The 13735-nt window shown below is 29.9% G+C and overlaps 1 protein-coding gene across 1 annotated transcript; it reads left to right on the forward strand.

Annotated features, from left to right (window-relative positions):
* Positions 11627-13735, forward strand: LOC107607846 (auxin response factor 17-like). The gene is made up of 2 exons (XM_016309747.1): positions 11627-12739; positions 13142-13735. Exons 1-2 carry the CDS (start codon positions 11627-11629, stop codon positions 13733-13735), a joined length of 1707 nt encoding a protein of 568 aa, XP_016165233.1.

Consider the following 13735-nt stretch of genomic DNA (forward strand, 5'->3'; position numbering starts at 1 on the left):
ATTCTTCAAAATGACATCGTTTTTGTTTTATTTAAGTGGCAAAACGAACAAACATTATTTAACCTTGTGTCTAACATGACAAATCAGAGTTAGTTCTATTCCATTCGTTGCCTCAACACCAACAAAAATCCAAGACCAATATGAAGCCTTGAACTAAATCTCTAAACCATTATAGTAAATTTTGAATTTAAAAGATTAAAATATATAATAAAAGCCGTAAATATCAGAAATCACTTAAACATTGTTTTCATAAATACAAATCCCATTAGCACAAAACACACAACGTATCTGATGCTGAACTTCATCTTCTTCAATCCTTCCTTTAAGCTTGGTCTTCTCCTCTGTTAGACTCTCTCTCTTCGTCACTTTTGCTTTGTCGCCGTTCGCTAGCACGAGCTCCCTCCGCCGCCCTCGCTTGCACGAGCTCCCACATCTGCTGCTCGCACTTGAAGGAACTATAATTACCAGTTCATGAACTGCAATATACTAAGTACATATATTGAAATTACTCTTTGACTAATTAGAATGAGATTTTTAGAAGAGAGATATGTACTAAATAAAATAATATCACTTAAAGAAATAAATTTGTTACACTGAAAATTTATTACCTAGCTGTAATGTTTGATAAACACTAGTATGGTTTATAAAATATATTTAATTCACTTTCTAAAAATTTTGAGTGTATATCATGTTTGAAAAATTTAAGTTACAACTACCATAGTTTTATTTAGTTATTTTAAAATGTCAGATTCATATAAAGGTTCTAAGAATGTTTGGTTTCTATTGGAGAAATTTCTGGACATCTCAAAGTTGAAAAGACATTTTGAAAATGATGCCAATTTCTTTACAGCATTTTGAAAGCATAAGGATTCAGATAAACTAGTTAGCATACCATTTATTTTTTCTATGATAACATAACATCATGACAGAGGATCTTTGATATTTTATAGATACAGACTATTTTAAGCTGAGGATTATACACAGTTACCAGTCAAATTCTTTTCCATCGCAAGTCAATTACAAAAGTAAGCAAGGTTTGCATATTTAGTCAGGAAGCAAGCAGATACAAAGGTACAGCTAAGAGTTTCTGAATCAAATATCAATAATTTTTTCTCACCTTGAATTGAAGAGCTCTCCATTTTCTCATCTAGCCTTTGCATAACGATTAATGGGTTTTGCATGCTTTCAGTAAGGTCCTCACCATTCATATTAGTTGCTGCAAGGGTCTTCAAGTACATAGCAAAACTAACTATCATAGATAATTATTAATTTGGCCTTTTAATGTCACAAGTTTTTATGATATACGAGGATTAATTATAGGAAAAGAAACTTGTTCATGTACCACAAGAAGAGAAGCGATTGGGGAAGATAGAATTTGAAGAACTTGACAAGCTGTTAAATGCTCAGATCGAGATGTTTATCTTGCCAAGTTCTATAGAAGATTTGAAGCAGAACAACTTGGCCTTATTAATTGAATGTGAAAAGCATGTTAAGCATCTAAATTTTCTAATAAAGTTATCTCAGAGTTGGATAGTGAAAATCTTATGCAACTTATGGATTATAGTTGATATATCAATACATTATATTTATGTTTTGAATTGACTTGTTTGTTTATAATTTTTTTTCTTTTAGTTTGATAATATGATAAATTTGTTTATTTTTTAAAATATTATAAATATTTGAATACAAGTTAGATGAAAATTTGTCTTGATTAAATTTGTATTTATTTTGTATAAAATTCAGTTTATTTTGCAAAAAAAAAAATTTTTAAAAATTTTGTTTTATCTTACTGATAGATTTACAAATAAAATTTTTTTCTATATTCCGAGTTGTGAATGCTTTTTCAGTCTCTAATTACAGACAAAAAATCTGTCAAAAATTTGATTCTAGTTACAGACAAAAATTTGTAGAAAAATTTAACGCTAGTTACCGACAAAACATCTGTTAAAAAATGTGACGTGTTTAGCAAGTGATGATTACTGAAAAAAAATTTGTAACAAAGAAAAATCTGTAGATAAATTACTGACAAAAAAATTGTTGGTAAATTTTTTTTTATGAGATTTTTTTCGATAGACAAAATCCGTTAATAAACAAAAATTCGAATGTAATTAAGATCAAATTTTTCTATAAATTTGTCTCTAATAAACAGTTTTTTAGTAGAGAGTATTTTCTATTGGAAGCAATATTATTTAAACATTTAATATTCTAAAGGACATGGTTCACTTACATATTCGTTTTAAACATGATTCTTATCTCCTACTCAAACTAGTAGTTCTTAAAAGGATAAAATATTAAATGCATACACTTTAATTATATTCTTTTAGTAAATATTTTGATTAGAAATATAAAAAGAGTCCAAGTTCAAGAGCAAAATCGTAATTAAGAAGAAAAATAGAGGGGATGCTTGTAATGCTTGTTAGATTAGTTTCCATTCATAATGAATTAATTGTTTCACTTTTATCCTTCTGTGTTGTTGGGATTTTTTTTTGGTGAATTCTACCTAACCCTCTCTAAAATAACATGTAAGTTACCCTTCATGATGTGTCACATTTTAATTGGTCATTACTTAACTATAGTTGGGTTATTTTGTAATTTATTATTTGAGATGGGTAATTATATAATTTCTTAAAATATTAAAATTCTACCCCATTAATTGAAGCACGTTCTCACGCAATCTCTTTCTACAGTGCATCATTCCTTAACGAGTCGTTGAATTTCCATGGCTTGTAACTTCTTCGTTCTTCCCAGTATAGTCAGCACCGACTTCCAGTATAGTCAGCACCGACTTCATTGCTATCTCATGTCCTCTCACTCAATCTTTTTTATAGAGGTAACTGGCACATGATAGATGCTGTTGCATGATGACCTTGAAGTGAAGCAGCAGTGTACAAACATTTTTTTTGGTGTTACAAACAAAAGTTTTGCTGAAAACTCAGGTGCAGTCAACTTTAAGTGAAGTTGATAACTGAGAGCTGATAGATAATTTAACTGATTTGACTAAATTTTCATATAACTCTCAACTATCAATTTCACGTAAAGTCGACTGCACCTGAATTTTTTAAGTGAAAAAATGTCGTAAGTAACATTATTACGGGGCAGTTTTTTATTAATTTTAGTTAATTAAAATAAAATAAATTTAATATTTTTAATTATCTTATATCATAACACGTTATAATTTAGTAAATGTTAAAGTTATTAAATTTTTACTAAAATATGTGTAATACTTTTAAACATAATACAAGTATTGTAGATATTACATAATTTTCATTTGAAATACATTTTAAACATCAAACATTAGAATTGTTATCACAGCAATAGTTTTATTTGAAGCACTAAATTAATTAATATACCTATAATAATTTTCGGAAAAAAACACGGACAAAAAATACGGACAAAAAGGCTTTCATCCTCAATCTAAAATTTTCTCCGCGATTTTCATCTCCATTTCCGAAAAAAAATGTTAGAACAATGATTAGAAACTTTTGTGGAGTTTTAAAAAAATATAAAAAATATTTACAATATATATCTTTGTATATTTTTTAGAATAAAAAACATTTTAGTCCTTGACCTTTTTTTTTTGTGGACATTTTTGTCTCTGACATTTGAAAAATACTTTTAAGTTTCTAACGTCCTTAAAACCTGGACGGATCAGTCCCTCGGTCCAAATACCTCAATTAGACCCAACGGAAAAAGCTGACGTGGCTCGTATTACGGGAGCCACGTTAGCTTTTTTCGTTGGTCTAACGGATGTATTTGGACGAAGGGACTGATCCGTCCAGTTTTCAAAGACGTCAGAGACTTAAAAGTATTTTTCAATGATTAGAGACGAAAATGTCTACAGAAAAAAGTCAAAGACAAAAATATCCTTTACTCTATTTTTTATATGTCACCGGAGAAATTACTTAAAGAGAACAGTATAAAATAAAAATTCTAGCAAAAACAACTTTGTCGTGATTGAAATTTCAGTGTTAAAAAATTATATATGTACATATTTTGGTGATATACTATAAGTTACTCTTAAAAAATAATAGATTATAAAGAGATTATTTGTACTTATTTGATAAATTCTTCTCAAATTTGAATTAAATAAGACTAAATCTTTGAAGTAGTTCTTCAGATTCACTGAATAAATTTTTGAAATCGGGTTCCTAATCATTTGTTCGATGGACTTCTCACTCCTAAAAAATTTAAACATCTAAATCGGTCTCTATCTAGTTTGATATACGTACGTTTTAGTCCCTATCGAAACTTACATATATTAAAGTAGATAAAAACTGATTTAGGAGTTTAAATTTTTTAAAGAGTAAAAAGTCCATCGAACAAATGGTTAGAGATCGAAAAAGACATTTACTCTGAAAACTAACTTCAGTAAAGTTAAAAACAAGAGATGACTAATGAAGACAAATCTATATCTCTGACTAACCAGGACAGGGCAAACTATCAATATGTTTTTGCAATTAAAAAATTAGCGTATATGAATAATTCTAAAAAGTGAAATAAAAGAATAAAATAACAAAATATAAAAAAAAGATATAAGTATTGAACTCAGTTAATTTTTCTATGTATTAAAATAATTTGAACTTACACCTTTAATCTCATGATAAATTAGTACAAAATTGTTACAAAAGGATAAAAACAAAAAGTTAGACCACAAAATAGAAGAAGATAATATGTCAAAATTTAAAATATCACCTTCTCTTATCTATTACTAAAATATATAATTTGACTGAGTAGAAATAGATTAATCATTAATTAGAAACAAAAAACAACAAATCTTCATAAATATTTTGGCAATGCGAATCACGAGTTTTTTTTCGTTTTGGTCCGTTACATCTGTAAACACCAAGAAAATCGTGTTTCTTGATAATTCAATCGATTGGACGTACAACACAATCGATTGAATATCGCAAGTTTCTTCAAAATTCAATTGATCGAAGATGTAACACAATCAATTAATATGGATTTTCTCAAAATTCAATTGATTAAAATTGTTACACAATCAACTAAATTGCACTACAGAATATAAGTTTTTTCTTATTTAATCGATTGGTAATGTTACCCAATCAATTGAATTTCGTAAAACAATAAGAATATTTTCTTATTCAATCAATTGGCATGATAACACAATCGATTAAATTGTGCTGTGGAATGAGTTTTCTCAAAATTTAGTCAATTAGCTTTGTAACACAATCGATTGAATTTTGTACGTGATTAAGCATAATTTCTTATTCAATCGATTAATGTGGTAACACACTCGATTGAGTTGAGAACTGCAATGTATGTTAAACCGTTATAACCACTTTTTGATAAATTATTATCTTATTATTCATTTATTTTATTTAGGGCTGGAAGTGAGTCGAGCTGAGTCGAGTTAGACCAAACTCAAGCTCGACTCACAAAAATGGAGTTTGACTCATGGCTCGACTCATTAACAATCGAGCCTATTTCTTAAATTCAAGCTCGGCTCACCGAAAGCTCACAAGCTGGCTCAAATAATAGGAACATAATCTACATCTACATATCAATAAATTATAACTTATATATATTAAAAAATATTTAAAAAAAGATCAATTTTATATATTGTCTATGCTTATCTAAGCTCAAACTCAACTCATTTAATTTATGAGCTCAATTTCATGCTCAAACTTGGCTCACTAGCTCACGAGTTTAGCTTATCGAGCTATTAACGAGTCGAGCTCGAGTTGGCTCATGAGCTGACTTGACTCACTTCCATCCCTAATCTTATCTTTAAAATTCTATCTCAATTTTTTAGATATCATAATCTTATCTTTTTCAATACTAATATTAATAATTGGTGAATAATCTATCGTCGATTTATTTTTTAATTATCCAATTTTACAATTGTAATCGTTTATCAATCTCCCTCATTATCAATTTGTTCATCATTTATCCATCTCCTTAATATCTAATTTTTCTTCATCGTTTATCCATCTCCTCAATATCCAATTTTTATTTATTGTTAGGCGATCTTTATCGTTGTAGTAATCGTAATCCACATAAATCCAATCAATTAGTTCATAAAAGAGTCTTTTTCATCTTATGTCTTTTAGGAAATAATGGATTGTTTTGATTCCAAAATCGAGGTTAGTGAATAGAATTTTTTTATTTTGCAATTCCTTATTTTAGTAGTTATGACCGTCTTGGTCATGTATTAAAAGTATATAGAAATTAGAAATTAGATCTATTTTAGTCTGATTTGTATATAACTTTAACATGAGAATTGAAATCTCGTTAGAATTGAAATTAGTACTATTTTATTTTTTATACCAAAATAAGAATAGAATTCTAATTTTGTAGAGAATTCTAATTAGAATAGAATTCTAATTTTGTAGAGAATTCTATTCCAATGGTTAATCAATGCAAAATACATTACTCTAAAAAATAGTAGAAAATTAATTTTTTTTATTAAAGATTAAAAAATATCAATTTATGTCATGAACATTTAGGTAGCGTTTGGTGGAGAGAGTGAGAGATAGAGACTAAGAGACAGAGATTGAAATAAATCTCAATATTCTCTTTGGTGCAAAGTGGGAGACAGAAATTAAAACAAGAATAAAACTCTAATTTAATTTGCACGAAGGATAAATTGGAATTAATTAATTGAAATGAGGATATTTTATGTATAAAATGTTATTAAAGTTTCAGTCTCCATCTCTAAAAATTTGAGTCCCATGTATCCTTACTTTTTGGAGATATTGAAATATTGAAATTTTAGAACAGACACAGAAATTTTAGTACCAATCTCTGAACTAACAAATATGATATTGAATCTCAGTCTTCCAATCTCTGTATCAATACTTCAAAACAAACGCTACCTTAAAAAAATGGAAATAACATTAATATATGTAAACATATAAATAGAATGCAAACAAAATATTTTTTATAAATAAATTAATTATATAAAATAAAATATAATTGACAAGACATCATATTTATATGACATAGTTGTTGAAATAAAAAATAGAAATGACATTACTTTACCTAAAAATATGAGTTTTTTAAACTAATATATATATAGTATCATACTAATCCATTAAATACATCAAAAACTTTAATTACGTGTAAATTTTAATCAATTGTATTATCGTATTTTTGTTGTTTTGTGAAATTCAATCGATTGTGTAATAATTTTAATCAATTGAAATTTAAAAAAACCATGTTACCCTGCGAAAAAATAAATATAAGTAATATTTTGTGAAAAAAAAAAAGCAAAGCTAGAGTTTTTTTTGTTTGTGTATTGTCATGGTTCGTTAAAAAATAATAGATGAATTTTTACTGATTGTTTTGGTTAAATAAAGATTTGGTCATAATATCTTTTTATAATATTTTTTATTGAAGCTGATGTTGGCTTCTTTTTTTTTTTTTCCTTTTTTTCTATAGATTACATGGGATGAATCCGAAATTTTGAAGAATATAAATCCGGTCAGTCCATGGCAGGTGGAACTTCTTTCTGAGACACTTTTACTTCCTCAAGTATTTTTCCCAACAAAGAGGTTCAGAACTTCAGATGGTTCTGGAGTATTCACTAATGAAATGGGAGAATCTTCATCTTCAATTACAAGATTTTTTATTCCTGATTCAACAATGGGACTGCTGAATCAAACATTGTTGAGCAATTATGATACTCTTTTTTCTGCTAGCATGCAGGGAGCCAGGCATCCTCTATTTTCTGCAGCTACTTATCCCCTCTTTCCGATTGATCCTTCTCTATCTATTGATAGTTCCTTTGAGAATAATATTGTACCAAAGTTAAATGTTATGTTGCCAAAACTTAATATTGACACTCATAAGCCTAAAAACTTATCACCACATAGCAAGTCAAATTTGACTCCCGTTGATGAGATCCCTAATAGCAACTCAACTAAATCTGGAGCTACTTCATTTCAGTTATTTGGTTGTACTATTCAAACAGATCAAGCTTCTGATAAAATTGCTGACTATAACAATGTTGAAGGAGAAGACAACATACAATAAAATAATGTCTCCTCAATGAAGAGTAACATCTAATTGTACCGGTATGTCTATAAGCTTATATCTAAATAATAAACTGAAATTTATCTTAAGAATGAATTAAATATATATAAAAAAACAGCTATTAGTGTATAGTTGATAATGTTAGAGAATCAATTAGAATCATTAGAATCAATTTAGATCAATTAGCATCGTCTATATTTATATAGCATATCTGTACATTAATTGTAGGATTCTATGTCTTTATTACTTTGATTTATTTAGCACCTATAAATACCCCTTGTATATTGTACCTGACACACAACTCAATAATACACTTTTCACATCATTCTCTCAGTCTCTTGTTTCTAACAGATAATTTCTGTACCGAAGAAATGGATTATCTAGATCATGGGGATGCTTGTAATGCTTGTTAGATTAGTTTCCATTAATAATGAATTAATTGTTTCACTTTTATCCTTCTGTGTTGTTGGGCTCTTTTTTTTTTTGCTCTTTGCTATAAGGTCATTCCATGGTTCTGCATTTCTATGATTGGCATTCATATGTTTTACGACTCAACTTTTTGCTTAAACTTTTTAATCCTTTTATACAGGTAACCACGTGATAGATGCTGCATGATGACCTTGAAGTGAAGCAGCTGTATACAAAATTTTTTTTTTGGTATTAGAAACAAAATTTTTTAAAGTGAAAAAATGTTGTAACTTTAGTAACATGGCCTAGTAACATTACTATGGCGCTTTTTTTTTATTAATTTTAGTTAATTAAAATAAAATAAAATTTATATTTTTAATTATCTCATCGTAACACGTTATAATTTAAGTAAATGTTAAGTTATTAAATTTTAAATAAAATATGTGTTATACTTTTAAACATAAAACAAGTATCGTGGATATTACATAATTTTCATTTGAAATACATTTTAAACATCAAGCATTAGAATTTCACCTATAACGATTTTTTTTTGTCACGTAATATCATTAGAAATTGGTTCTTCTACTTCACTTTCATCCATAATGATTTTTTCGTATGTGGTGAATAGTAATAAAATTTTAATTCACAATAATCTTGATAATAATACTAAAAAAATTATTGTGTAGTTAGTGTTTGCTGTTTTATTGTGTATGATATGATAGATAAAAATAAAAAATAAATATAAAATGTGTGTCAATGTATATTTTGTTGCTGTTTTTTATTTTTTATTTTTACTCCGATTAGCCTCCTCCTTTTTTAGGGGGTCAGAACTTGTTATAACTAACTGTAAAAATAATAACAAGCTATATAAAAATAAAATTACATGTAAAAAAATAAAATTAAAATTGAGATTTCATCCAGGAATATATGCATTAGGTGGTTTAGATGGAACATTATTTTAAATGGTGGTGGAGGTCAATACTTTCAATTCAGGAGTCAGTATTTTCAGCAGAAACAAACAATATTTTTACAGAGCCAAAAATGAAAGCAATTTTTTTTATTTTGAAGTCAATTATTTTTAAAGAAGTAATAAATGACTTATCAAAAAGGAAAAATCATATATTTTTATTTCTTTAAAAAGTTGTAAATTAACTTTTGAAAAAAATAAATTTTTTTAGATAAAATAGATGATATACAATAAACAACAGATAATATTAATTAATTAATTTTGGTCATACTATGTGCTTTTGTGATGAGGTAACAATAGTACAGTCAACTTGTATAGCGGGTCATTTAGTCATTTACAGCAAGTTAACTCTTATATTTGGCCTCTTGTTTTTTTCCTTGATTTGATCTGTTAACAATATTAACTAATTAGTGATCTGTTTGCAATGCTTGAGTTACAAGTTGTCAAGTTCCTTCAATCTTACTACTAAAATACTGATCTGTTCAGAATAATTCATTTTCTTATTAATCGTTAATTTTCTTTCAAATTAACATATTTTTATTAAGATAATTACGTATTATAGTAAAGATGAGAAAAGAATTATCAGTTTTTTTTTCCTTTGTATCTTTAAAGCTACTTCACATTGGGCTATCAGAAAAACCATTGTCTCTGTTGGGCCACCTTGGGTTTCTCCTGTAAGCCTTTTTATTAAGCAATACAATATTTTAAATTCAGAACCAAATCGGTCAAAGAACAATATTTATACATAGAAGAAGATAACATGTTAAAATTTAAATTGTCATCCTGTCTTACCATTAGCTGTAATTGGTTACTAAAAGAAATTTGAATTTTGACTCAGTTAATTTTTCATGTCTTGGATTAATTTGAACTTTGCACTGTTAATCCCATGATATATTAGTACAAAAATATTAAAAAAAAATAAAAACAAAAGAAGTTAGAACATAAATTAAAACAGATAATTTTCTTTACCCAGATTTTCGATAAATACAACAAATTTATAAATAAAAAAGGATAACATGTTAAAATTTAAAATATTACTTTGTATTTTTTTTTTTTTGGATGGACCTTATCTTATCTTTAGTTGTAATTTGTTATTAAAATATGAAATATGATTTAGTAGAAAGATTTCTGTAACCTAAAGTTAAAGATGGTTGTTATAGTATTACTATCCTTTGTTTCTTTAACAACCATGCTACCCTAAACAATCATTATTTATCTAATTAAATTTATTTTAATTTTCAATTCCTACGTATATATTGAAAATAAAAATACTAAGAGCATCTATCATGGGTGATCCTCATTCAACTTTTTCCTGACACTTTGAGAAATTTACCGTTGGAGAAGCAGAGAAACAAGTTCCTTCACGGAGTTCAAGGTAGATGAGTCCGTACTTAGAGGGACTCAAGGAGAACCAATAGTAACTTGCCATTATGTTTTAAATAAATAATTAAATGAAATTATAATTAAATAAATAATTATATTAAATAATTAAATAATATTATTGAAAAAAATTAATTACATTAATTTCAAGTATTTTAATTAATTAATTAAGTGGGACCACAATAGAGACTAAAGTTAGTTCCTCCTAACGAAGAAGAGAGAGATGTTTTGAGTTCCTATTTACTGTTTGTGACGCAAAAACTGATGTGAAATTACTTTTTATGACAGATAGACCATAAATAGGAACTGAAATGAATTCCTACTTGAGATGGTCTAATGTTAGAATGAGTAATTGTTATGGGAAGTCAAGAAGGTAGTAAAATAGTAGTATTAAGGTTGAAATGAATGCAATTAATTAATATCAATATATCATCAACTTGCTTTAAAAATTGAACTTCATGAAAACTTATCTTTCCAAACGAACTAAGCCATGTCATTAGGGATACAAATAAAAGCGTTTTTATTACTAACTTAAAACGTAAAAACACACATACAATACAATTATATATACAAATGATAGAAGTATAGAACTAATTAATGATCAGTTAACAGTGATGACCATAGATATTCCCATTCAAAGATAAGATAGAACAAAAAACTTAAATTTCAAAATTCAATTTAATTTGATTTTGTGAGGGTTTTCTAACTAATCTTACACCACTAATCACTTGTTTGATTCAATTGACTAAGGGTAGCTATATAAAAGACTGCATAGTTTGATTTAAAATCCCCACATTTGTTTTCTTTTCGGTCATAAAAAAAAACCACACATACTAATCACTCTCTCATTGCCGTAGTGCTCCGTCCTCATCAGCCATGCCTCGCCGTAGTGCTCCGTCCTCATCATTGCCGCCGAGGCCAACACCAATTCCCGCCAAATTCTGGCGCGCATGTGCTGGAATCTCTGCGCAGGCACCAGTAGTGAACTCTAGGGTTTACTACTTTCCACAGGGACACATCGATCAAGCTGCTTCGCAACCGCGAAACCTTTCACCTCGGGTTTACTCCAGGCCGGTCATCCCTTGCCGTGTCGCCGCCGTCAACTACTTCGCGGACCCTAACACCGACGAGGTCTTCCTCAAGATTCTTCTTCTTCCTGTTACCGATGGATCCGCTCAAGATTTTCTTCCACCTGCCGTCGCCGCCGAAGGCAACAGCGGCAACGGCAATGGCGACGATGAAGAGGTTGCGTCTTACGCCAAGATTCTCACGCGGTCCGATGCGAATAATGGTGGAGGGTTTTCGGTGCCGAGATCCTGTGCGGACTTGGTCTTCCCGCCGTTGAACTTTGAAGAGGACCCGCCGGTGCAGAACCTTAGAATAACCGACCTCCACGGCGCCGTATGGGAGTTTCGCCACATCCACCGCGGGACTCCGAGACGGCACCTCTTCACATCTGGCTGGAGCAAGTTCGTTAACAGCAAGAAGATTATCTCCGGAGATACTGTGGTTTTCATGAAGGACTCCCATGGGAGGATGTTCGTGGGGCTCCGCCGCAATATGTCGCTGGACGATGATATCTCAGATGGAGGATTGGATTGGTGTGAAGCTATCGTCGGGATGGACGAAGGCAAAGAAGAAAAAGAAGAGAAAGAAGAAGAAGAAGAGGTGATGACGGAGGGATTTGCAAGAAACGGGAAGGGGAGAGTGTCTTCGACATCTGTGGCGGAGGCAATGGAGCTGGCGGCGCAAAACAAGCCGTTCGAAGTTGTTTACTATCCAAGCGTAGGTTGGGGGGAGTTTGTGGTGAAGGCGGAGGACGTGGACGCGATGATTAATGGTATTCCCTGGAGTGTTGGGATGAGAGTGAAAATGGGCAGAGAGAACTATGATTCGTCACGGATGGATTGGTTTCAGGGAACTGTTTCTGGTGTTACTGTTCCCGGTAAAGATCAACCATGGAGTGGTTCTCCTTGGCGCATGCTTCAGGTATAAAATTTGCCCGTTTTGTGAATTTTGATTTGTGTGTTTATGTATAGTGATATGGACTTTGACTAAGAAATGGCGAGAAAGGAAAAAGAAAAAGAATGGAGTGAAAGAAACAAATAAAGAAAAATTTAAAGAAAGAATCTCTTGGTTTCTTGTGGTGTGTTCTTGTTTTCCCGATGTTAACGTAGTAATTATCTAATAATAATAATAAAAAAAAATGGAAAGAAAGAAACAATTTGTTGGTCTGTCGTTATGTCTCAGCAATTCATTTGTGTATTGTTATGGTTCGTTAAAAAATAATAGATGGATTTTTACTGATTGATTTGGTTAAATAAAAATTTGGTCATAATATTTTTTATTGAAGCTGATGTTTGGCTTTTTTTTTTTCCTTTTTCTCTGCAGATTACATGGGATGAATCCGAGATCTTGAAGAATGTAAATTCTGTCAGTCCATGGCAGGTGGAACTTCTTTCTGAGACATTTTTACTTCCTCAAATGTTTCCCCCAACAAAGAGGTTCAGAACTACAGATGGTTCTGGAGTATTCACTAATGAAATGGGAGAATCCTCCTCTTCCATTTCAAGATTTTCTATTCCTGATTCAACAATGGGACTGCTGAATCAAACATTGTTGAGTAATTATGATACTCTTTTTTCCCCTAGCATGCAGGGAGCCAGGCATCCTCTATTTTCTGCAGTTACTCATCCCCTCTTTTCGATTGATCCTTCTCTGTCTATTGATAGTTCCTTTGAGAATAATATTGTACCAAAGTTAAATGTTATGTTGCCAAAACTTAACATTGACACTCATAAGCCTAAAAACTTATCACCACAAAGCAAGTTTAGTTCGACTCCCATTGATGAGACCCCTAACAGCAACTCAACCAAATCTGGAGCTTCTTCATTTCAGTTATTTGGTTGTACTATTCAAACAGATAAAGTTTCTGATAAAATTGATGACCATAACAATGTTGAAGGAGAAGACAACATACAATAA

Source organism: Arachis ipaensis, chromosome B07, assembly GCF_000816755.2.
Source record: "Arachis ipaensis cultivar K30076 chromosome B07, Araip1.1, whole genome shotgun sequence".
NCBI classification, from domain to species: Eukaryota; Viridiplantae; Streptophyta; class Magnoliopsida; order Fabales; family Fabaceae; genus Arachis; species Arachis ipaensis.